This window comes from Hemicordylus capensis, chromosome 1 (assembly GCF_027244095.1).
Source record: "Hemicordylus capensis ecotype Gifberg chromosome 1, rHemCap1.1.pri, whole genome shotgun sequence".
Taxonomy (NCBI): Eukaryota; Metazoa; Chordata; class Lepidosauria; order Squamata; family Cordylidae; genus Hemicordylus; species Hemicordylus capensis.
Genome location: NC_069657.1, coordinates 241892398 through 241916663, shown reverse-complemented (window position 1 = coordinate 241916663; position 24266 = coordinate 241892398). Strand labels below are relative to the sequence as shown.

The 24266-nt window shown below is 44.3% G+C and overlaps 1 protein-coding gene across 1 annotated transcript; it reads left to right on the top strand.

The window, feature by feature from the left end:
* On the top strand, nucleotides 1–24266 carry ITM2B (integral membrane protein 2B). Its single transcript, XM_053284633.1, has 6 exons — nucleotides 1–248; nucleotides 9695–9823; nucleotides 14094–14300; nucleotides 16217–16327; nucleotides 21600–21750; nucleotides 23368–24266. The coding sequence occupies exons 1-6, from the start codon at nucleotides 114–116 to the stop codon at nucleotides 23454–23456; spliced, it is 822 nt and encodes a 273-aa protein (XP_053140608.1). The 5' UTR covers nucleotides 1–113; the 3' UTR covers nucleotides 23457–24266.

The window sequence follows — 24266 nt, the reverse complement described above, 5'->3', positions numbered from 1 at the left end:
CAGCGCTCTGGGCTGCTTCCCACTGAGTCGGGATTCGGGGGGCGTTTCAGTTTTAGTCGCCGCCTGCTGCTGCTACTTGGTGTCGGTCATTTGGTCTCTCTGCTGCAGCAGCCATGGTGAAAGTGTCTTTTAACTCGGCCTTGGCGCAGAAAAGCGATGCCAAGAAGGGCGAAGAAGAAGAAGAAGAGTCGAAGGAGAGCGGCGGCGGCGGCAGCCACCAAGTGCTGATCTTGCCCACCGATGCGAAGGTGAAGGCGGCGGCAAGGGCTCGAACAGAGCGGGGTGGGCGAGGGAGGGCTTGGGGGGGGGGGAGGGAGCAGTGATCGGCCCTGTAAGCCGCGGCCTGGCTGGGTAGCGCTAGAAATGAATGCTGCAGACTCCACGGATCAGGAGTACGCGTTGTTTGGGGGAAGGGGCGCCACACCGGTTGGTCCTAGCCCCTGGGGACCTAAACCGTGTCCGGGATGGGGCTGCAAGAGCGGGGCGGGCCTTTGTCTGCGAGCCTGGCTGCGGAGGGGGCTGCTGCCTTGTTGCGCGCTGCGGCCAGTTCGTCCCCTTTCCAGCTCCGGGGCAGGTCCGAGTGGAGAGTGTGAGACACACCTGCAGGATGTTTTGGCCCGCTGGGCCTGAAGCCCGTCTCTTGGGTGGCTGCTTTAATTGCCCTTGGATTCTTCTGGTGTGGGGTAGTCGTCTGCACGGCCTGCTTTGTGGCTCCGAAAAGCACGAAGAGGAGGTCAAGAACTAGCTTCCCCGCCCCCCCCTTACCCTTCTCGCTAGCAAAGCAATCCACTTCAGCTCATGCATCTAAAATGGCTGACGCAAGAACAGGCTTTTTAAAAGGTCGGTTTCTTTCTACTTTTAGTGGTTTTATTTTAGACAGCAACTTGGACGAAATCCAGCTTGGCTTTTAAGACGCCGCCTTTGCCTTTTGCAGCGCCCCATCCGAATCTGTAGCTAAAGTTAACTGCAGGGAATCGGTGTCAGTCGTGAAGGGCAGCTGCTTTGTTTGCAGTAGTTTGCTACAGTCACCAAATGCAGGAGAAATGAGGTTGAAATCTCACTGGCTGTTAGGTAGTCCGTCCGATGTTGCTTGCAACCGAGCCAAAGTTAGGAAGGTTGAAGGTCCTCTGTACCATAGTTGCTTGCGTGAAACTAAGAGTTTTGCTAGACATAATTAGTGGATGAGACATAGGGCAGGGCAGAGAGAGGAGGGTGGAAGATCCTCTGTACAAGCGTTGCTTGTGGAAAGTGTTAAAGACAATGTTGCCTTAAGACCCGGCGGCCTCAGCCTGCTTCGTCGTTGTTACTGTGTTGGGGGCTTAAGGGTTGTTGCTAGGCAGTAAGTGAGTGCTGTCAGATGCAGGGCTGATGACTTGATACAGAGGCTTGCCTCAGAGAAGTTCAGTTTAACTGATATAATATTTCAGTGGAAACATATTGTTGTTCATATATGTCTCTTCATTAACCCTGCAGGATCCTGCTATTGTGTGTGCTCACAACACTAGAGGTGGTAGGACTGTGCGTGTCAGAAATATTGGAATTCCATTTTGGAATTCCCGCCCTCCACCATGAGGAGGCAGCTGTTTGCAGGGCAACTGCCCCAGGTAGAGGGCAGGGGTCCTTTAAAAGCCATCCCAGCACTGGCACGAATCTGCCAGCGTGGTGTAGTGGTTAGAGTGCTGGACTAGGACCGGGGAGACCCGAGTTCAAATCCCCATTCGGCCATGAGACTAGCTGGGTGACTCTGGGCCAGTCACTTCTCTCTCAGCCCAACCTACTTCACAGGGTTGTTGTGAGGAGAAACCTAAGTATGTAGTACACTGCTCTGGGCTCTTTGGAGGAAGAGTGGGATATAAAATGTAAAATAATAATAATCTTGTGAGGGGATGGGTGGTGAGTGTCGTGGGGGAGGCTGGGCAGATGTGTGGGGCAGCTGGGAAGTGCAGGGATTCTTGGGGGATGTATTTCCACCCCAAGCTTCTTCCATAGGAGAACTGCAATTGTGTGTGCCCCAGAAACTGAGGTCAGTGAAGAGAGGTGGAGTCTGGACCAGTGAGGTGGGGATGGTGAGGGTGTGCATCAGGTCAAGCTAGCGCTGATTTAGGTTGCAAAATAACTAAACACAAACAAGCAGTGTTCTCTCATTTTTTTCCATCTGTGTTCGGAATGAGTTTTGTTCTGGGCGGGAGTATCAAGGAAGTGTGTGCATACATGCATTCAGAATGGGGCCTTTCTGATTCAACTTGAGAGGGATCTAAAATTAACTGAGCGGGCTTCAAAAAACTTGTGAGTGCTAGCATGTGTGCACACCTTAGAGGGAAGTAACACTGCCAACAAGTAAATCTTTCTTTCCAGTATGGCATTGCATGGATCAAATTCACTTGATTCCAGTCAAATTAATGGTCTTGCAGCAGGCTGACACAGTTAGTAAACTGCTTTAGTTTAGATGATCACCTTGTAATGATGGTATGTCCATTTCCTGATACTGCTTGTACAGGTGGCCCTTGTTGTTTGTGGGGGTTCTGTTCTTGCCTGTAGGCGCATATATGGAAATCGCAAATAACAAAACCTTACCTCTATGGGAATCCAGGGGATAGGTTCCTACACTAAAAAGCAAGGAGGAGGCAGAAAGCGCTGTACCTTGCTCTCTAGCAATGCTCTCACAAACCCCCAATTCCTCTGAATTTCTGTGAAAAATCACTGGATTTTTTTTTAAAGCCACAAAATGGCTCTGCACTGTAAAATGGTGATCAGAAATTATTATTATTATTATTATTATTATTACATTTATATCCCGCTCTTCCTCCAAGGAGCCCAGAGCGGTGTACTACATACTTGAGTTTCTCTTTCACAACAACCCTGTGAAGTAGGTTACGCTGAGAGAGAAGTGACTGGCCCAGAGTCACCCAGCTAGTTTCATGGCTGAATGGGGATTTGAACTCGGGTCTCCCCGGTCCTAGTCCAGCACTCTAACCACTACACCACGCTGGCTACACCAGAAGTCATTTCTGGCCACTCATACATGTGAAAAGACAGGTTTTAGCCTGTTTTTATACAGAAGATAAAGAAGACTCTGAGATCCGTCCATGGCTATGTGAAACCATGGTTGTTGAAACTGCAGGTAACAAGGGCCACCTTCACTCCTGTGATCTTGTGTTTACTCTTCATATTTTCATTTACATGCAGAGATGAAATAGGATGCAAGGATTTAAAGCTGTTGAAACCCATATATGTTGTTGAGGCTTCAAATTAGGTATTGAGCTTCTATTGAAGATTAAATCAATTTAAATGTACAATAGATTAACTACATTTTCTATTTAACATGCAGAAGAATAGAGTCTGAGATGGGTACTGCAATTGGTTAATGTTCAAATGTTTTCATAATACTGTCGATTAAACTCCACAATTGATCTGTTTAGTGTACAATATTTGAATATCAATTCCATTTATGAGAGCTAGTATAATGATGAAGAATGTGAGCAGGAAAGTCTCCAATTCGAATCTTACCCTAGTCACAAACTTTCAAGGAGGCCATGTAGTGTGATCCTGTGTTGACTCGGAAAGAAGCTTCTCATTGCAATGGGATTTTCTCCTGAAGGGACTAGATGGCCTTAGATAAGTCTTTCTGTCAGCTTTCTAAACCCTTTCTAAATCCCTGTGATGATAATAGGCTGATGCTGCACATGCTTCCCCAAGGTTTTTGTTTGAAATGTGAACTGAGGTGCCAGAGTACTGTACATACAAGATGACGGTCCAAGTCAGAGAGCAGTATCACCATCGTTCTCCATGTAAAAAGAACGGAGCAGGTCAGAGGAAGGCAGGGCAAGAGTTCACAAGCAAAGAAGGCTTAGTTCTGTATGTGGTTCTAATAAATATGATAGTGTGTTCTCTGAGGGTGAAAATACATAACTCTAGTATACAGGTTTGAATATTGTTATTGTCTTACTAGGATTTGATATTGTCTTACCAGTCTTACCTTTCCCATTTTGTACTTGCAGCATCCCTATGCTGAGAGATAGTGACTTGGCCAAGGTACTCTAGTGGGCTTCAAGGCTGGATGGGGATTTGAACTAGGGTTACTATGGTCCAGATCTACCATTAGATTGCTAAGGCACACATTTTGTATCTAAAAGGTAAAGTGTGCCGTCGAGTCGGTGTTGACTCTTGGCGACCACAGAGCCCGGTGGTTGTCTTTGGTAGAATACAGGAAGGGTTTACCATTGCCTTCTCCCGGACAGTATGAGGTGATGCCTTTCAGCACCTTCCTATATTGCTGCTGCCCAATATAGGTGTTTCCCATAGTCTGGGATACATACCAGTGGGGATTCGAACCAGCAACCTCTGGCTTGCTAATCAAGTCATTTCCCCACTGCGCCATTAGGTGGTATTTCCACATTAAACTGGCTTGTTTTTAGCAAAACATTATAATATGCAAAAACTAATTTCTGGAAAACCGTAGACATGCCATGTCGTCAGGAAGTTTCAGAATATATTTAAGTGCTCCCTTGGGTTTTTAGCTATTTAGGCTACAGTTCCACGCACACTTACCTGGGAATGAGTCCCATAAAGTGTACTGGGACTTTGGAGTAAACCCAGTACTCACCAGATGTGTGCAGTATTCTAGAATTTCGCTCCAAGTTCTGTACATTTCCCATAGTTAAGACAGGTAATTGCAAGGGTTTTTAAAAATATGTATTGGTTGGACTGCATTTACTGGCCTAGAAAGACTTACATGTAAACACAATATGGATAAGAAGGAAAATCACAGGTAAAACATTGCACTTTAAGTTTTTAACTTTTTGTTTTAGAACTTGATGTGGATCTGGGATTAAGTTATTGGTTGTATTTTTACATGGTGGAATCCTAAAAGTATTTAAAAAAAAAACACTCTTGGAAACAAGTGTGGCGAAGCAATTGGTTTTATCCAAAATGTAGAGAGTAATACTATCTTTTGAGGAGTTATCTTTTAACTAGAATGCATTTACTTTGTGAATGTAAAAGTATAATGGACTTCATGAAAAAACACAAACCATAATCTATCTATTTTGATATTTGCATGTATTTTCTGTCCCCACCCTAACACAGTTGCAAGTTGAAAACAAAAACTTGTTTTAATTGGAATCATCATCTGCATCTGCAAGTTCCTTCAGTACCCTGGGATGTAATTTAAATCTCCAGGGTCAGATGCGTTAGTTTATATTTATCATGGGAATTCTGTAGATATAGTATGTCTTGATTTTTACTAAAGCTTTTGACCAGCGATGTGCACAGAACTGGGTGGGGGGTGGTTCAAAGGTGAGGGGGGTTGGACTTTAAGGGTGGGGGAGGGTGCACTTACCCTTCCCTTCGCTTTCCCCACACTGGTGCTCTGTTTTTGTAAAGTCCTTCGGCGGCAGCATCCCTCCCTGCCCTGTCCCTGCTTCATCCAGAAATAGCCAGAGGTACCTGGTGAACGTGGACCTCGTGTTTCCCACATTTTTATAAATGACTTGGATGAGGAAATAGAGGTGATACTTATCAAATCTGCAGAGAAGAAGAAGCTGTGGGAGCTAACATTTTAGAAGACAGAATCAAAATTCAAATTGCTCTTTACAAGCTTGAATATTGGGCCAAAGCCAATGAGATGAAGTTCAGCAGAGACAAATGTAAAGTCATAAGTGTCCAGATCACAAGAAGTAATCATTCCGCTCTATTCTGCGCTTGTCAGACTTCACCTGGAATATTGTGTCCACTTCTGAGCATTGTATTTTTAGATGACATTGATAAACTGGAATGGGTTCAGGGGGGCAATCAAGATAGTGATGGATCGCCATAGGAAAGAAGTCCTCTGAGGAATAACTGAAGAAGATTCTGGAGATATGATAGTTGTCTTCAAATATCTGAAGAGTTGTCTTTGTAGAAGAAGAAACAGACTTGTCCTTTGTTGTTCCTGAGAACAGGAGTAGAACGAGTGGGTTGAAATTACAAGGAAGCAGATCCTAGGCTAGATACTGGGAAGACTTTCCTAACTATAAGAGCTGTTCAATAGTGGAATGGCCGGCCTTGTGTAGTGGTGGGCTCTTCTTCATTGCAGGTTTTCAAACAGAGGCAGGGCAGCCATCTGTCAGGGATGCTGGAGCGCTTTCCTGTTCTGAGCAGGAGGTTGGACTAGAAGACCAAGGTTCCTTACAGTTTTAATATTCTATGGTTCTAACCTGAATTGTGTATGGTCTATTTAGGATCTCTGGGGCTGGCTGAGATGTCATGCAAAACCTTGGTTAGAGCCAGGCTCTGTTCAATGTCCCTGAGTCTCAGAAATCCCTCCTTCCCATCCCTGCACAAGCATCTACTTCCTATCTAGGTTAAAATAAGACAAGATTTGTGTTGTTATCTGAGCCCATCAAATCTTGATTTATTAGGTTGGATTGATTTAAATCAAGGCAATCCAAATCAATGATTCAAACCACCAAGAAAAAAATCAAAGTTTAAACCATAGATTAAATGACGTTTCTACTGACAACTACTTCACATTTCTTAAATAGTGGTGCAAATCTGATTAAAACATGTGAATTTACAACGTCTAGGAGGGTATACTTCATGTGATGCTTTAGATCACTTGATTTTTAGGAAATAGTACACAATACCTGGTTTTTTAACATAATGGATACCTCAAGACCTGTGTCAAGATGTCCTGCATCTCCTTGACGCACTACTTATGCTTGACACATTTTCCTATCTGATAATGGAAGATACTTCTTCAAAATATTGTCAGATAGGGTTCTCCAGTGCCCAGAAGATATGACAGTTTTTTGGTACCAAAATTGGGGGCAGTAAAACTGCATACTGAAAAAATAGCTTGCCTTGTTTCTCTCCACTGTTTTGCCTCCTTTCCTATACTGTGTCTCTGTCTTAACTCTGCTGCTTTAGCCCAGCCCATACAACCACTCTGTTGTCTTTGCACATGAAAAACAGGGTTAGAAATGGAAATAAATTTTTTATCCACCCTGCAGCTTATTCTTTTCTGCTTTATTTATTTATTTATTTATTTTTATTTTTTACATTTATCTCCCGCTCTTCCTCCAAGGAGCCCAGAGTGGTGTCCTACATACTTAAGTTTCTCCTCACAACAACCCTGCGAAGTAGGTTAGGCTGAGAGAGAAGTGACTGGCCCAGAGTCACCCAGCTAGTTTCATGGCTGAATGGGGATTTGAACTCGGGTCTCCCCGGTCCTAGTCCAGCACTCTAACCACTACACCACACTTGCTTCAAATAATATGAGATCCGTAGCTCACTGGAAACATTGGGTATGGATATCTGGTTATTTGAAGAAAGTAGGTTAGAACAAGTTGAGATTGGTGGGTTCGGATGACACAACCAGCTTATTTTAACATAGATAGGAAGTAGACACATGAGAATGGGGCTGGGAGCGTGCATTCCTGAGATTTGGGGACACCATGCGGAGCCTTGCTCTAACAGGCTCCACATGACATCTGAACCAGCCTTTTGATTCAAATTGTGGAAAACCTGGGCTAGACCTTTTAAGCAGTAGCAGGTGTTTACAGAAATAAATCCTTTAAACTCTCCATATCTTACTTCCTCCTTCCTGATTCTAGTAGTAAATAAGCAGCTTTGACTTCCCATAATTTTCCTGAAGGTAGTGCTTTGTATTCTAACAGGATAACAGCCTTTGCAAATGTTCAATCACTTTCTTTCAATCCTGCATCATAATCTGAATCCATAAAATCTCTTAAATTATGCTAGGTTAGAACATCCCATCAGTGGGATGGAAGGGCTTCAGGCAAAACAATCCAGAATGTTTTATCCTGAGTTTTTAGACAGATCCAGTAGACAGTACTGTATTGGTCTTGCTCACAATGCCACTGCAACTGATATCAGAGGCTTTTTCTGGTTTTCCCCTCCTTATATGGTTGTATTGTGTACTCTTTTGGACATACACAAATTTTGTGTGTTGATCATAACTAAGATCCTTTAAAATAGACTTCGCAATTAGGTAATGCATAAACATGTTCCACTATTTTCATTATCTTCTAACTCATGATATGAATGTTCTGCTGACTTACGAATTTTTGCGGGTGCAAACAGTACAACAGTGATAATGTTGCCGAGGCCTTAGGATCTGTTTGTCAAGATTTTCTTCAGTGACTACACAGCATTAGTGACTGCCACTCCCACAGACCCCATACCCAACGATCATGTTGCCCCTTCTCCAGCAGCTGGCACAGGCAGAGCAGAGGAAAGAGGGCAGACGGTTCCTGGGTTGGCAAAAGAGGTGGAGGATGCTGCCAGCAATGGGGTCAGAAAGGGGGCGGTGGCAGCAGGCAGGTGAGCTGATGCCTGCAGCAGAGATGGGGTGCTGGCACTCCACATCCCCCCAGCACAGTTGCCACCTGTGGCGCTTGCCTCACCATGGAGGAGCCACCCCTATATTTATTTTGTGCTTAATGGTTTAGAATAAAAATGTGTATGGTTATTTTGAATTCAAAGGTAGTTACCTCTCTTCTAAACAAACTACACTCACATGTCTGATGTTTTTGATTGAGTTCAGTTTTTCAGTGTCAATGGTTGAAACAGGTGAATTTAAACCTTGTGGTAACTTGCACAGTGTGCTGCTGCTATTATTATTATTATTATTATTATTATTTCGATTTCTATACCGCCCTTCCAAAAATGGCTCAGGGCGGTTTACACAGAGAAATAATACATAAATAAGATGGATCCCTGTCCCCAGAGGGCTCACAACCTAAAAAGAAACATAAGATAGACACAAGCAACAGTCACTGGAGGTACTGTGCTGGGGGTGGATAGGGCCAGTTACTCTCCCCTTGCTAAATAAAGAGAGTCACCACGTTAAAAGGTGCCTCTTTGCCAAGTTAGCAGGGGTTGACATAATTTCTCATGAAGTAAGCCAATTTTTGCACAATACCACCAACTTTACAGATTCAATCTTCCATTATGGTTGTGCACAAACCAGAACTTGCAGTTCGGTTTGAATTCAGATCGAATTTGAATTGAACCGTGTGCTGTCGAGCTGACTGACTGGTCCATTTGACCAAACTAGTTCGGTTATACTTGTGAAGGGAAATCCTCACCGGATTCCCCTTTACAAGTAAAGGGGCAGGGATGGGGAACCCTGTGGGGGGGGGGCAGGGGGCACGGTGAGAAAAGTAATGTAAGTACTCCTTACTGGAGACAACTCATATGGCCTCTGGCCATGTGGAGTCTGCAACCACATGGGCAGCTTAGAAAGTAGAGACCTCTGTGTGCTAAGTTGAACAGTGCCGGGGGGGCGTGAACAGCCATGCCAGCCGATAAGGAGTACTTAAATTGCTTTTCTTGCTGCCCCACTGCGCCCTTCGATGTAGAACCAGTCTGCTCAAACTGTCGAGCCAGCCCGGTTCGATATGAATTGGTTCTACATCAGATGGTTTGTACATACCCTTATCTTGCACAATATGCATTTTCCTCAAAGTTACATTAGTTGTATACTAGTCCATGAAGAAGGTAGCCCTATAATTGTTCTTCAGTTTTAGGAAATGTTGATGCTTTAACTTGTAATACTGTCATATGCCCCCTAAAAAGTAAATGTCTATTTAGTAGTGAGCCTCGGAAAAAATGCCACATATCCATACATCTGTGCAATCGTGAATAACTTTTACATAACTGATCCTATTGTTTCCTTTTTGTGTATCTCTAGGATCTAGAAGGAGTGGTGCCTATCGGACAGAGGAGAGCTTGGTGTTGGTGTATGTGCTTTGGATTAGCTTTTATGCTTGCTGTTGTGATCCTTGGGGGTGCCTATCTGTACAAGTATTTTGCTTTCCAGGTAGGTTGAATGTTGCTTATGCTAACAATTTAATTGTTAAATAGATTCGACTTTAACAGTTTTCTGAATTGCCAAATGTTAACTCTGCATGAAAACAAGCACATCAAAGTATATGTTCTATCAGGTTGGATAGTTGTTTTTGTATTTGGTACAGCCAACTCCAAAGCAAAGTATACTTTTAAAATATTTGGCTTTAAATTGACATAGGACAGAATAACCATTCCTCCTGCTCTGGGAAGTGACAGCTAGGAAAGAAAGACAGGATATCTTTAGATCTACAACTCCTGTTGTTCAGCTGGTGTAGAACTTATTTAGCTGTTTCCTACTTACTGGTTAAACAGTTCTTATCTGTTTTAAGACATGGCGCGAGAGGGCGGGGCGGAGGGGGGAGCAGAAGGGAGGGAGAGGGAGGGAGAGTGGGGCAAGAGGCAGGGGGGAACAGCCGGCCCCCAAGAGCGCACAGATGCTCTGTGCGGGTTGGCTAGTATGTACTATTCACAATTTGGAGTGTTGTGCTCATATGAGGCCACCTTATCCTGAATCAGACTATTGGTCCATCTAACCCAAGTCTATCTACTCTAACTAGTAATGTTTCCCCCTGACCTGCTACCCGTGGCTCTTTTAACTGGAGATTCCAGAGACAGAACTTGAGACATTTTACATGCAAATCATGTGCCTTGATTTGCACACTGAATTATCTCATGCATGTGGCTTGTGCTTTCAACTCTGATGTCTGAGTTTAAAAAATAAAGCATGAATTGTCTCCTATGTATCACTGGGAATTGGGAATTCTACCTTGAGTCATGGTGTAAGTTTATATGGCTTAATTGATATGCAGACACTTAATTAACTATTTATGAAAAGACTCAAGTGAAAACATATCGGAAATTTAATCTGTTTTAACTTGAAAGACTTTGGAAGTTCTAAACTCTTGTGAAGCTACTTTAGGTACTTATCCTTGACTATGGGATCAATGTTTTATTAGGGAGACTTAACTAGAGAATACTATATTATCCTAAAGAGGGCATTCAGTATCCCAAAGGACTACGAGCTGGTCTGCCACACCAAGCACAGATTGCTGCTGGACGGAGCAGGCTTGTCTGAGAGCCCCCAGCCATCTTCAGGGCACCAGGCAGGCCTCCTTTCCAACCTTGCAGGCCTATAAACAAATCAGCGTCCCTTCCCTTCTTGCTGAGCCTCCAAGCCATAGCCAGTAGGGATGGGTCCGGACCGGTCCGGAGGCCATTGTAAAGGCCTCCGGATCGTCCGGACCGGTCCGGACTTGGCTGGTTCGGTTCGGGTGGAGGGGGTAGCTTTAAGGGCGGGGAGGGTTTACTTACCCCTCCCGCCGCTTTTCCCCCTCCAGGGCTCGTATTTATTGTAATAATTGGGGCGGCAGGATACCTCCCTGCCGCCCCTTGTCCCTCTGCAATGCAAAAGGCTCTGGCAAGCCTTTTGCGCACGCCGCGTGCGAGCTTCACGTGTCGGCTTGCACGCGATGTGGGCGTGCGCAAAAGGCTTGCCGGAGCCTTTTGCATTGCAGAGGGACAAGGGGCGGCAGGGAGGTATCCTGCCGCCCCAATTATTACAAGAAATACGAGCGCTGGAGGGGGACAAGCGGCGGGAGGGGTAAGTAAACCCTCCCCGCACTTAAAGGAACCCACCCCACAGTGCCGGACCGCAGCTCTGCGGTTCTGTGCACACCCCTAATAGCCAGCTGGCAACCCCCTCTACCTTCCTTGCAAAATCCCAATCCACAGCAAGCTTTAAAATCTTTTCCTCCCAAATGCCTGCTTTTCTTTCCTACCTTGTGTTTCAATCTTGCCTATCTGTCTGCTCTCCAAAGCTGAGCCGAATGGCCCATCTCATGTGCGTGCGTGTGGCTTCAGCAACAGTGAGAGTTGGTCTTGTGGTAGCAAGCATGAATTGTTCCCTTTGCTAAGCAGGGTCCATCTTGGTTGGCATTTGGATGGGAGACTACATATAAGTGCTGTAAGCTATTCCTCTCAGGATGGGACTGCTCTGGGAAGAGCACCAGCATGCTTGCATGCAGAGGGTTCCAAGATATGGCGCTGAGAGACTCATGCCTGCAATCTTGGAGAAGCCGCTGCCAGTCTGTGTAGACAATATTGATTGATTGATTTTGATTTATATACCGCCCCACCAAAAATGGCTCAGGGCAGTTTACAACAAACAAAACAATTAAAATCGCTTAAAAATTAAGAACATTAAAATCATTTAAAACCAGCATTAAACATTTTACACCATAAATCTGACTAATAGTTGTAGTTCAGCAACATCTGGGAGCCCTCAGGTTGGGAACCACTGGACCAGTCCGATGGACCAATGGTCTGTCTTGGTATAAGACAGCTTCCTAGGTCTACTGCTGAGAGCACTTCTGCTGCTTGGTGTGCAGTTGGCAGCTCCTACCTGGTGTCAAGTTTCTGCTGAGGAACCATGAGTTGGTCTGTAGCACCAAGCAAAGTCTGCTGCTGGACAAGGCAGGTCTAGCTTACAGGCCTCTGCTGCTTCCAGGTCACCAGGCAGGACCTCCTCTCCAACCCTGTAAGCTCCTCCCTCTTTGCTGAACCTTCAAGGTTACACCAAATTAGCAAGCCATAAGGAGCCGAGTCCACCGTCTCCTGGGGACAAGGAGTGCCAGTTGCACGGCAAAGACTCATCCCAATACAAGGGAGCCGCAGTAGACCAAGGTCAGGTGGGGTGAGGACTGAGGCTGGAAGTTGCCTTGGCTTGATCACCAAGGGAGCAAGCATAAGTGGAGGTCAACAAGCTGAGCTAGAGAGTCAGGTCTTCAAAGGAGGAAGGCAAGATCAAGGGAGTCAGGCCAGGAGTTTACACAACGATGTTGCTTCAGCACTGGTTTGTTGCAGAATGAATCCTTTTGAAGGGGAAGTGGAACCTGGACACCCACACTCCTGTCCTGGAGAGCTGGAGAACTTAAACTTATCTACATACACCACACCCACATGGAAAGCCCCTTCTGCAATTATTTGAAAAACAGTTTGGACTCAGAAATCCATGCATAGGAACATAGGAAGCTGCCTTATACAGAGTCACACCATTGGTCCATCTTGCTCAGTATTGTCTACACCAGGGGTGTCAAACTGTGGCCCTCCAGCTGTTGTTGGCCTACAACTCCCATCATCCCCAGTCACCATGGCCAGTAGCCCGGGATGATGAGAGTTGTAGGCCAGCAACAGCTGGAGGGCCTCAGTTTGACACCCCTGGTCTGCACAGACTGGCAGCTGCTTCTCCAAGCTGGCAGGTGGGAGTCTCTCTCAGACCTATCTTGGGAGATGCCAGAGAGGCAATATATGCCCAAAATAACTTTCTGGCTTTTTATGCCAGTCTCTAATCTAATTAGTAGTCTTAAAGTTTGACGTTCCTTCCAGTGTTTTATGGCACGTCACTTTGCGAATGGGCCATAATGCTTTTCATACGGATCAGAGTGCAAGGAAGACAAACCAGAGGTTGCATTCCTCCCGTCCAAACAAACACAAGCAAAGAAGCCAACACAAGATCAGACTTACCAACAGCCAGTCTGCCTGCTCTCTAACCAAGATGGTGATCAGATTCTTCTGAGTAGAGTTTTATAGCTGCTTCCATCATTCACACAAGGAAATCTTAAGTAGATTTATCTAAAGGTTTATTCAGCAACAACTCCATTTGCTCCTTCCCTTTCTGTCCCTTTTCCTCTTGACTCCTCCCTCACACTCTCTACAGGACCCCCCTTGGGACAGATGTCCAAACAAACTGCAAAAGATTACTGAATAGAACACAAGTAGTTAAAAGAAAAAGACTTCCCCACCCTCTGGGCACTCTTGACTGTCTGAGAAGTCAGATTAACATGATGCCATCTGATTGGTGCTCAGGGTGTGTTAAGCTCTGCCCACCTTCTAAAATTAAGGCAAAACTTGTAATTGGCTCCTGTCTTATTCATATTCAAATTTGAACAACTCTGTGTGTTCCTATTAGTGTTTGCAAGATTCTGGTACTGTAGCCCACCCTATGTAAACACTGGAGCAGGTACAGGCAGGAAAGAGGTACAGACAGGGAGGCAGTCAGAGAAATGGTTACAGAAGACATACAGAGGAGGTAAAATGGTTGACAAATATTTTCTGGTGGGCACTGCCCACTCTGCCCTCAGGTAAGAGCCACCACTGAATGGAGGATATACTTGGGAAAGGTTTCCTCAGAACAGCAGATCTGAAAGCTTGCATGAAACTTGTTTATATCTTTTGATTTTTAGGAAAGTGGTGTTTACTTTTGTGGAATAAAATATATTGAGGATGGCTTAACTTTGACTGAGTCCGATGAAGATGCTCCAGCTCCTCGTTATCAGATAATTGAAGAAAACATCCAGATCCTCAAGGAGGAAGATGTTGAGTTGATCAGTGTGCCTGTACCAGAATTTGGAGACAGCGATCCAGCAAATATCGTTCACGATTTTGACAGGGTGAGGCTAATCTGAGAAGCATCAGAGCCAGATTTGGTTGCTGTATTGCCACTGATTGTATGAGTTTCCTTAATTATTTGAAACTGGGTTTTGCAGCAGCAGCAGGAGGATGTATCGCCACTGCCAGTAACTATAACCAGTGTTCACTGTCTATGTTCTAAATCTTGTAAGAACAGCCATGCTGGATCAGGCCCAAGGCCTATCTAGTCCATCCTGTTTCGCACAGCGGCCCACCATATGCTGCTGGAAGCCACAGGCAGGAGTTGAAGGCGTGCCCTCTCTCCTGCCATTACTCCCCTGCAGCTGGTACTCAGACATCCTGCCTTTGAGGCGGGAGGTGGCCCACAGCTCTCCGACTGGTAGCCATTGATAGACCTCTCCTCCATGCAGTTATCCAAACCCCTCTTAAAGACATCCAGGTTGTTGGCTGTCACCACATCCTGTGGCAGAGAGTTCCACAAGTGGATTGTGTGAACCACAATCCGCAAGTAGATCTTGGTTTTTAGAGGATATGCAGTACAAGATCTGGAAATGGCATAGATTCCAACCCTTAATTAATGTCCTAATTTTCCTTCCTAGTTCCTATTCCAGACAAGGTAGAAAAGGTTTTATTTGGAAAACAATTATATGCAAGTATTCCTTAATTTTTAACCTCAAGACTCAGGTGGGGGTCTAAAGTACCAATTAATTTAGCTGACATAATGTGTTGAATAAATTGGGTTGAGTCTTGTCTTAGCAACTGATGACATTCAACACACAACTCTAGACTCATGCATATTCATTTGAAGGCCCTCCAGAACCCAGAACAATTTGAATTGCATTAACCACCCTTTGAATATCGCCTACAATTTTGAATGGTTTAAAGGGCGCCTTGAAACTTTGGGAGTCTACTGCATATAATAGTCATTTTAAATATAGTTTAAGTCTAAATTCCATACTGTGTACAGCCAACAAATCTACAATTTGAGTAATTAAAAATTCTAGTACACCCAGAGTCCTTGGGTTTGATAAACCAGGATATCGTATGTACCAAATGTAATAGATGTGCTTGTGTTCTGCCACTTACGAAAGTTGTTCTTGTGACCAGTCTTACTCGGTTAGGGCAGGTTATGAGAACTGCTTGGATTGGTGCTCTGCCCCATACCTCTAAAAGTGAGGTAGGAGGTTGCATGTGCATTTCCTACCTGCCTCACTGCCCAGTCATGTGGACAAGTGGCCTGCCAGCAGCCTGAAAGGAGCTGCTGGTAGCCATAATTACCATAGAGGCCGGGCGAAGGAATGTTCCAGCAGCCAGGGATATCCCAGTGCACCGTGCTGCTCACACAGTGCATTGTGGGCTATCTGGAGGCAGGCTGTCTTCCCCCTTCCTCCTGGTCGCTGCCACACCGCTCATGTGGGTGTGCAAGTGGCAGAGCCCTCTGTGGGCTCAGATCGTGTGCAGGGAAGGCAGGTAGGCGCCTGCCTCTCTCCACCCCACCCCCCCCTTTCTGCCTGTCCTCTCCATCTGCAGCTCCGTTTGGTCATGTGAACCACTTCACTGTCTCTTATACATATGTAGCGAATGAGCTGGTGAGGTCTTCAGGTGACAGCTGGACTGCACTGCTTCAGACTGGGGGTGGTAGATGTTTTTTACTCAATGTTTCATTAAAACTCCTTGCAAGTAGAAAAGAAAAACAGTAGGGAGTAGACTAGGTTACAGCTTTCCCCCCCTGAGGTGCTAGATTTGTTTTATGTAAGGGAGAATTTTTTAGAACTGGTATTTGCAGTCGGAAGTAAAATAGGCCCTCGACCAAATGCTTCAAATAACCAGCTTTAGAAGGGCATGCATTGGGAAATATTAAGTGGTTAATTAGAATGTATTATTCATATGTAGTTTTATATATTCTAAAATTACTAACATGATATTCCCTTATCAGGGTTTTACAGCATACCTCGACCTTAGCCTGGATAAGTGCTACGTCATTCCTCTAAACAGATCAATCGTTATGCCCCCTAAAAACTTCTTGGAGTTGATGATCAACATGAGGGTATGTTTAAATTATAAAAATGGTCTCTCTGAAAATATTAAACAATCTACCTCTTATACTTTTGCGCAGCAGACAAAAAATGTTTAGTGTGTGTTTGTGTGTGTATACATACATACATGCACACACATATACAAATACTGTGTAAGCATTAAAGAATGTAAAATGCTCCTGGGGGCTGTAGGATGCTCTAAGTTCTTTGCTTGATGATTGATGTGATTGAAACAGAATGCACATATGTACCACCATGATCCAAAGAAGCCTCCTGAGGTGCAAACAGCAGAGGGTTTGGCTCTTTAAAAATTGCAAAGTGCAGATATCACCTGCCTAGAGTTGAGTTCCTGGATTTGAAACCCACTTCTGTTTCCAAAGCTGCTTGTCATATGGTGAGGGTTCTGTTTGACAGGAGAAACTAAAAGCCATACTTCATGCTCTTTAGAACATGGCCCTAATTTGCTTTACAAATGACTTGTGTTCCTAATGTTTTCCCGCTATGGTGAGCAGAATGTTAAAAAAGAAAGTGAATATTGAGAGCTGCTTCTAGCTGCTAGTTGGGTTCCATTATGGTATGCTTCGGTGGAAGCTGGTCCCAGTGGGTTGGGGGTAGGGTGGTGGACAGCCAACAAGCAGCAGCTCTTTCTCTCAAACTCCCTCCCCTCCTCACTCTGGCTGCCCCCTCTCGCATGCCCTGCTCATCCTGCCCTGAGCCACTTGGGCTGGTAATTTGCCCAGTTGTCTCCAAAACAAACTGGAACCTATTTTACAAGTTTCAGAGCAAAGAATGGTGTACAGTTAAATAAAGCCTTTCTAATTGTTTCAGGTGGAATTCCATCAAATGTGAAATTATTTTGGGCTCAATCTTGATTTGAAAAACATGATTTTCTGGTAACTTTCTTCAAATAGTTGGCAATTCGTTTTCTTCTTCAAAATGCTGGAAGTTTGAAGTAATTTTCAATGCTTGTGTCCCAAGATGTGTTTAAACTCTTCAGTGAGAGGCGGAAGTGGATGGCCACGTTCCAAAGTGCTGCCTCTTCCTCTGTAGCTTTAGAAGCAGAATAGAAATTCAGGGTTGAAGATGCTAGCTCTTTGTCCCCCTGTTCCTGTGACAAGGAGAGGATGGCTATTTATCCTAATTGATGGGTTGGTGCTTCTTCTTCCCAAACATAGGTGAGACATTTGGTTGATGGTTCTAGGCTGCAGTGAAGTAAAAACAGAGTGAGCAGCAACGCCTATGTTTAGGTAGGCTGGGTGGCAGCCATCTGGTGAGAAAACAGGTTTTTAAAAGCAGTGGCAATTTTTTTTCAAAAATCTGTAGGCAATTACCCTACAGAGCTAAACTTTATTTTATGTGGACCTGAAACAAGTGTGTTTCAGGGGTGGATCCACAATTGAACTGATATGTCCAAAGAACATAAGCCATGGGTGGGGTAGAGAACTGCACACCTCCTTCTGAGGTCCTTGCCAGTGAGGGTTGAGTTCTCTCTAAGGCAAAGCTGAGTGGTTTTGGGTCACTCAAGCTCTTTCCAATGGGAATTTGAAGTTCCCAGTCCAGACCATAAGGTGAGTCACTCTAGCCTCTTCCTATGTTGTCTGGCTTGGGTAGTTTCCTTCACAGGGCAAAAGCAAAAGGAGAGAAAAGGGGTTGCTGCAGAGATCTCTACCAGAGCAGCTTCAGTGTGTTGTGCCAATAGAAGATGGGTGACAGTCTAAAGCCTAGCCCACCCCAGCAAGTCAGACTTTTATCAGATCATGGCAGGATCCCTCTAAAAATTGTAATCTCTTGGGTTTCTCTTTGCCCTGGCTCTGCTTGCTAGTTCTATTTGTTTTGGACCTTCGCCTTCCTCCCTCTCCCTCCTTTCTTTTTGTGTACATTCCCTGCTTTCCTCCTCCCACTTTTGTGAGTAGGTGTGAATTATTTTCTCCTGCGTCCTTTGCCTTGTGTGTAAGTTCCTTCCTACATTTCTCCTGCCCCTGCTTCCCACTCCCATTATGTAGTATGTGGTTGCCTGTGTTGCTAGATTGCAGATGTGGCTCTTTCTTACTTGCCAGCCTTTCTGTCTCATCCCCCAAGTTAGGAATTACTGTATTGTAAGCGCAGTTGAAAGCTTTCAGAGTTCCATCACATGTGTTAAGTAGCTGCCTTTTTTCCTGCTCACATTTAAGTGATTGTTTCCCCTCATCAAGCTTCTATATCACTGATGAATTTATGGCTTTTGTCTAAAATTCCTGAATTTTCTTTAAGTTTTAGTAAACATAAAACAACCTTTTTCAAGTGATGAAAATAAATTTACAGTGCAGAAGACTTAGAAGTAAGTCTGATTTCAGTGGGACTTGCTTCTAAGTAAATGTGATTAGGGTGGAAGCCTGTGCCGTGATTCAAGATATAGTACTCAAATGTTATGTTTTGTTGGATGGCAAGAACATTCTCTTTGCTATTCCCCTTTAGTAAACCTTGGGTTTGATCTCTCCTTGTATTATGTTAAAAACGTTGCAGGTTTTATAGCAGAACCAGAAAGGCAGGAAGGACTGACTGGAGAACAACTTTGTCCTCCTCTCTTTCAGTTTGTGCCTGGACTTAGCTTTCTCTCTCAGTCAATGCTGCAACTTCTAAATAGAGATCCACATATCAGGCAGTATATAAATATGATGAATAAATAAAAATATAAAATAAAAACCATGCCCCTAAGCTTGTGCAGTGTAATCCTTGTGAATGCCTACAGGATTAGGGAAGGAAAGGTTCTCTATCCCCACCCCCAGCTCTCTGCTTTTAACAAGGGCCCAACAGGCAAAAGCTTAGTAACTGAAGTCAGTCACATTCTCACTTTCATTGGTATCTGCATACAAGAGAGGCTCTGCTTTCTGTTCTTCTGCCTCTCAGGCAGCTGCTGAAATCACAGGAGCTCTTTTAGGAAGAAAAGTCTGCAATCCTAGGCGCGCTCTCTCTGCATGGGCAGACTTGAGAGAACAAAGTCTACACTGCAGGGCTGTGCATTGCCTGTATGTGGAGTGGCTCACTGATTGAAAAGTTCAGTATCCAGTTTGTGGGGCTGTCTTTCATTGACTTTAATTTTTGCAATTTTTTTCCTAATCCATGTTGTAATATAACTTGACATCTGAATTTGAAAACTAGCTTGTTTTAAAACTCCCTATTCTCTACTACCTGTCTACTGTTAAGTATGTGGCAGCAGTTGACATGAATGAACTGACTACTGCAGCGGTGACAAATATTTTAGAAATTAATGAATTAAATAGAATGGTTCCCTGTCCCCAAAGGGCTCACAATCTAACAAAGAAACTTCAGGTAGATACCAGCAACAGCCCCTCGAGGGATGCTGTGCTGGGGATGGGTAGGGTAAATTGCTCCGCCCCTGCTAAATAAAAATCATTGCCACTTTTAAAAAGGTGCCTCTTTGCTCAGTTGGCAAGGGATCATGTCCTCATGCTCAGTTCTTGTACACAGGCCCTTTCAGAGCTTGCTGCACCACTGGGGTGTATGTGGATGTAATAATCTCTGTCCTCCAGGTTTCTGATGGTTGGTTGGGCCAGCAACAAAGATCAAGGGATCAGGGGGCAGGATGGGGTCTAAGATTATCTGTTTTGATACTGTCCCACAGTGAGGCGTCCTGTTGCACAGTCTCCAGAGTCTGAATGTATATTTTTGAGGTTAGACCACCAGTGTTGGGATTCAACTGGTATATCACCCACCAGTGTTCCCCTCTAACAGGGATTCCCAGGCATTGTTGACTACAATTCCCAGAATCCCCATGCAAAGGCTGTTGCAGCTGGGGATACTGAGATTTATAGTCAACAACATCTGGGAATCCCTCTTAGAGGGAACACTGCCACCCACCTCGCTGCCCAGCAGTCTTCCTTCCTAATCTGGTTGAGGAGGCCTTGGGCGTTCTGTTGGATTCTCCTGACTTTTAGTTTGGGGGATTTCGATGCAGAGGTCCTGGTGTCTTCTACCATTTAGGTCTTCATGGCCAACACATCAGTGATCTCTGGCCCTACTCATTTGACTGATTATACACTGGACCTGGTGCTCTGTTCCAGAATTGATAACGGTGACCTGTGGGAAGAAGATCCAGAAATTGGCATAGACCAGGGTTGTTAAACTGTGGCCCTCCAGCTGCTTTTGGCCTACAACTCCCATCACCCCTGGCTATTGGCCATTGTGACGGGATGATGGGAGTTGTAGGTCAAAAACAACTGGAGGGCTGCAGTTGGACACCCCTATTGCAGACAGAACACCACCTCATTGGGTTTAGATTTGTCACTTTCTCTTCCCTCTGCAGAGGTGAGGGACTCATTAAGATAGTTGGCCCCCAGATCCAGATACCTGACAGCCCTGGGTTATTTTTCTTGTTGGTAGAATCAGCTGTTCGGTTGATGCCCTGGTTGACGATTGGAATGAGGAGATGACCCAGCTGATTAATACAATCACTCCTTAACAGCCTTTCTTGCTGGATAGCACCCAGCTAGCCCTATGGTTTCCAGGGACTCTTAAGGCAATGAAATAGCAGGGGTGATGATTAGAATATGGCAAAGAGATCTTACTTCTCTGCCATGATAGCATCTACATGGTGTCGGCCAGTGGAGCTCTTCTGAGTCATTCAGCATCTTTGAGCTTTTTAAGGACAAAGCAGTTCATCATCATCATCATCATCATCATCATCAATATATTTAATTTTCTAAAATGTACCAGTGTACCTGTGGTTAATCCCATGCATGGCAGCTCTTGCGAGAGTTTGGAGGGATGCCAGATAGCCACGGGATGGGTGGGAGGAAGAAAATGGCAGTGGCCGGCCGGTGGCAGGACATAGAAGAAGCCAACGCCTGGCTGGGCAGAAAGCAGCAGTGGGCGGGGGGGGGAGTGGTGGATGGGAGAAGATTCCGGTGCTCCACCAGCAAATGGGGGGTGGAGGGCGGGAGAAGAAGCTGGCGCCCACCAGCCGGAAAGGGAGAGGGGAGAGAAGAAGCTGGCTGGCCAGAAACCAGGGGGGCGGGGCGGGAGAAGAATCCGGCCCGCCTGCCCAAAAATGGGGGGGGCGGGAGGCAGATGGCCGGCCGGCCAGAAAGGGGCGGGGGGTAGAAAAGAAAAAGGCAGCCGGGGAAGAAGGTGGCTGTGGGTGGACCGGCCGAAGGTGCAGATGCTCTGTGTCTGGCCCGGCTAGTTTAATAAATGATATGTAAACACTACTAAAATGCAGGTGAATATGGCTTTATATATATTTATTTACACGATACGATTGCAATTTTGTTTTGATTGCTGTAGGCTGGAGCGTACTTGCCTCAGTCATATTTGATTCACGAGGAGATGATTGTTACTGATCGCATAGAGAATGTGGATCAGTTGGGCTTCTTTATTTATCGCCTATGTCATGGCAAGGAAACCTACAAATTGCAGCGCAAAGAAACCCTGAAAGGTATGTAAAATTGTGTTGACTCCTGGCGCCCACAGAATCTAGCGGTTTTCTTTGGTAGAATACAGGAGGAGTTTACCATTGCATCCTCCCATGCAGTATGAGATGATGCCTTTCAGAATCTTCCTATATTGCTGCTGCCTGATATAGGCGTTTCCCATAGTCTTAAGAAACATACCAGCAAGGATTCGAACCCGCAACCTCTTGCTCCCTAAGCAAGTTACTTCCCCACTGCACCATTAAGTAGCTATATGAAAGGTATGTACATGGTTAAAAAGAACTAAAAGTAATCAAATGATCAGATTTTTGAGAGTATGACCTCTCTGACTTGCAAGAATTCAAGTGTTATATAAAGTTGTGGAAATTTAAATTTCCCATCTTTCTGTTATGATGGACTGCAACTAATTGTTGCAGTTCTGGTGTAACTTTATCTTCTCTTCTGTGGCATAGCAAGCCTTAGAACTGAGAGCTTTTTTTGTTGTGCCTTTGAATTGGGCAATTGGGCAGCATTGTAATAATCATCCAGTCAGTTTATTTGTTTAGCTATAGCCATAACAAAGATATTTGATTCAAAACAATGACAATTGCAGGACACTCAAAAATAGAAACATTGACTCAGAACGCATTGCAGTATCAAAGTGTTTAGCACTCTGGTGTGTCTGACATGCTTTATATTTGTAATATACTGCAATCTGTTACATACTAGGGAAGAATAAACTTGGACAAAAGATATAGCAGGCCTTATTTTTTTTCTTTGGCTCTAGGATCCAGCCTAAATATTTAGGAGCTCCTCTGCCCTCGGGGTGGTGGGAAGGAACTCTCCACATGCCCACGGGAACATCCTCTGTTCTCTGGGGTAGGGTGGGTGGATGCCCCCTGAAATTTCCTCCACTCTATGGGGTACACTTAAATTTCCAGGTGCCATGGTGAGCAAAGTACTGACTGTACTTTGGATGGCACCGCCTCTCTCTAAAAAGGCCCTATATCTCACAGGAACTGTTACTCATTGTTTGAGATAAAGAAATTAAAATTACAAACTTGATTACTCATTACACTTTTTAAAAGGCAGTTTTTGTATTCTGGAGGCAGTCAGAATGTTAGGATTGTGCTGGGCAAACTTATGCATAGTGATGTGGAAGTGAGTCCCACTGCTCAGTGTGGCTTACTCCCTGGCAAGTGTGCTTGGGCTTGGACCCTTAATGGAAGAGTAAACACTAATCACAATCCACTTGGTCATGATTATTCATTTTCTCATGCTGGTGACTAGCTGCTAGAAGCCATGTGGTGTTACAGGTGGCTATCATCACTGTTTTTTGGGGAGAGGGAGCACTAAGGATTACCCACTTACCTCTACCCTAAACTGTTGTGGGTTTGCGGGAAGCAGCATTTTTTGCACTTGCCTGCTTTCACCAGCAGAAACGGTGTTGGAGCAGCAGCTGTCGGAGCCCAGATTTGGTGTAAATGAGACTCATGCGCTTGTGGTGGTGGTACCTCAATGGATAACAATAGTAATATGCCACATCTTTTCTACAAGAAAGGTTATTGTAATATCACTTTCATGGGGGGGGGGCGGAAATATTTTTGTTTCTATTTAAAATAATTTTATCTCTCCTACAACAGGAATTCAGAAGCGTGAAGCAAATAACTGCAGAAAAATTCGACACTTTGAGAATAGATTTGCTGTGGAAACACTCATTTGTGAACAATAATAAGGAATATTGTTGTGAAAGAAGACTGATGAAACACATTGACCCAATCCTTTATATGTTGTGCAGGGACTTTTAATTTTAAATCATTTATATAAGTAGTGGACCAGGCTCTGTAGCTGAACTTCAACATTTTAATCTCACTATACACCTTATAATACTTTTTAGTGTGTTCATATTTTGAAGCATGGTGTCCTCTTTTTGTATGTTTAAATAGCATCTGTATAAAATCTTAGTCATTAGTGCATTTCATGTTAGCATTAACACCTGCTAACTGGGCAAAGAGGCACCTTTTAAAAGGGGTTGCTCTCTTGTATGTAGCAAAGGAAGACCAACTGTCCTTATTCTACCCCACACGGTGTGTCCCTCCAAGTAGCTGTTGCTGGTGCATCCCTTGTGTTTCTTAGATTGTGAGCCCCTTTTGGACAAAGGACCATCTTCTCTATAAAGCAAAACTTAATACATGTATTGAACTTAAAAGAAAAATCAGGAGATCAATGATGTCTCATATCTTCTAGTAAAATTGGGTGGAAAAACAACAAACACGTACAAATGGACTACAACATGATATTTTTAACAGCATATTTACTAGTGATGTGTGATTGATTACAGCATATTGGAAAAATAATTTATAAAATAAAATTCAGTTTCTTGCAGTTTTAAAAAAAATGCAGTTGCACAAGATTGATTTCCAGCTTGTTGTTCTGATGTGTCTGCTGTAACAAAATTAAATAGTAACTTAATGTTACTAACATGTATATAAGCTATGTATGTACAATGAAAAATAAATATTACAAACCTGTTTGTCTAAAA

Bases quoted from the DNA above. Each gene is read 5' to 3' on its own strand.
- ITM2B (XM_053284633.1), top strand. From the start codon at position 114: ATGGTGAAAGTGTCTTTTAACTCGGCCTTGGCGCAGAAAAGCGATGCC. The intron at 16,328-21,599 runs GTATGTTTAAAT...TGATTGCTGTAG, and splicing joins AGTTGATGATCAACATGAGG to GCTGGAGCGTACTTGCCTCA. The intron at 21,751-23,367 runs GTATGTAAAATT...CTCCTACAACAG, and splicing joins GCGCAAAGAAACCCTGAAAG to GAATTCAGAAGCGTGAAGCA.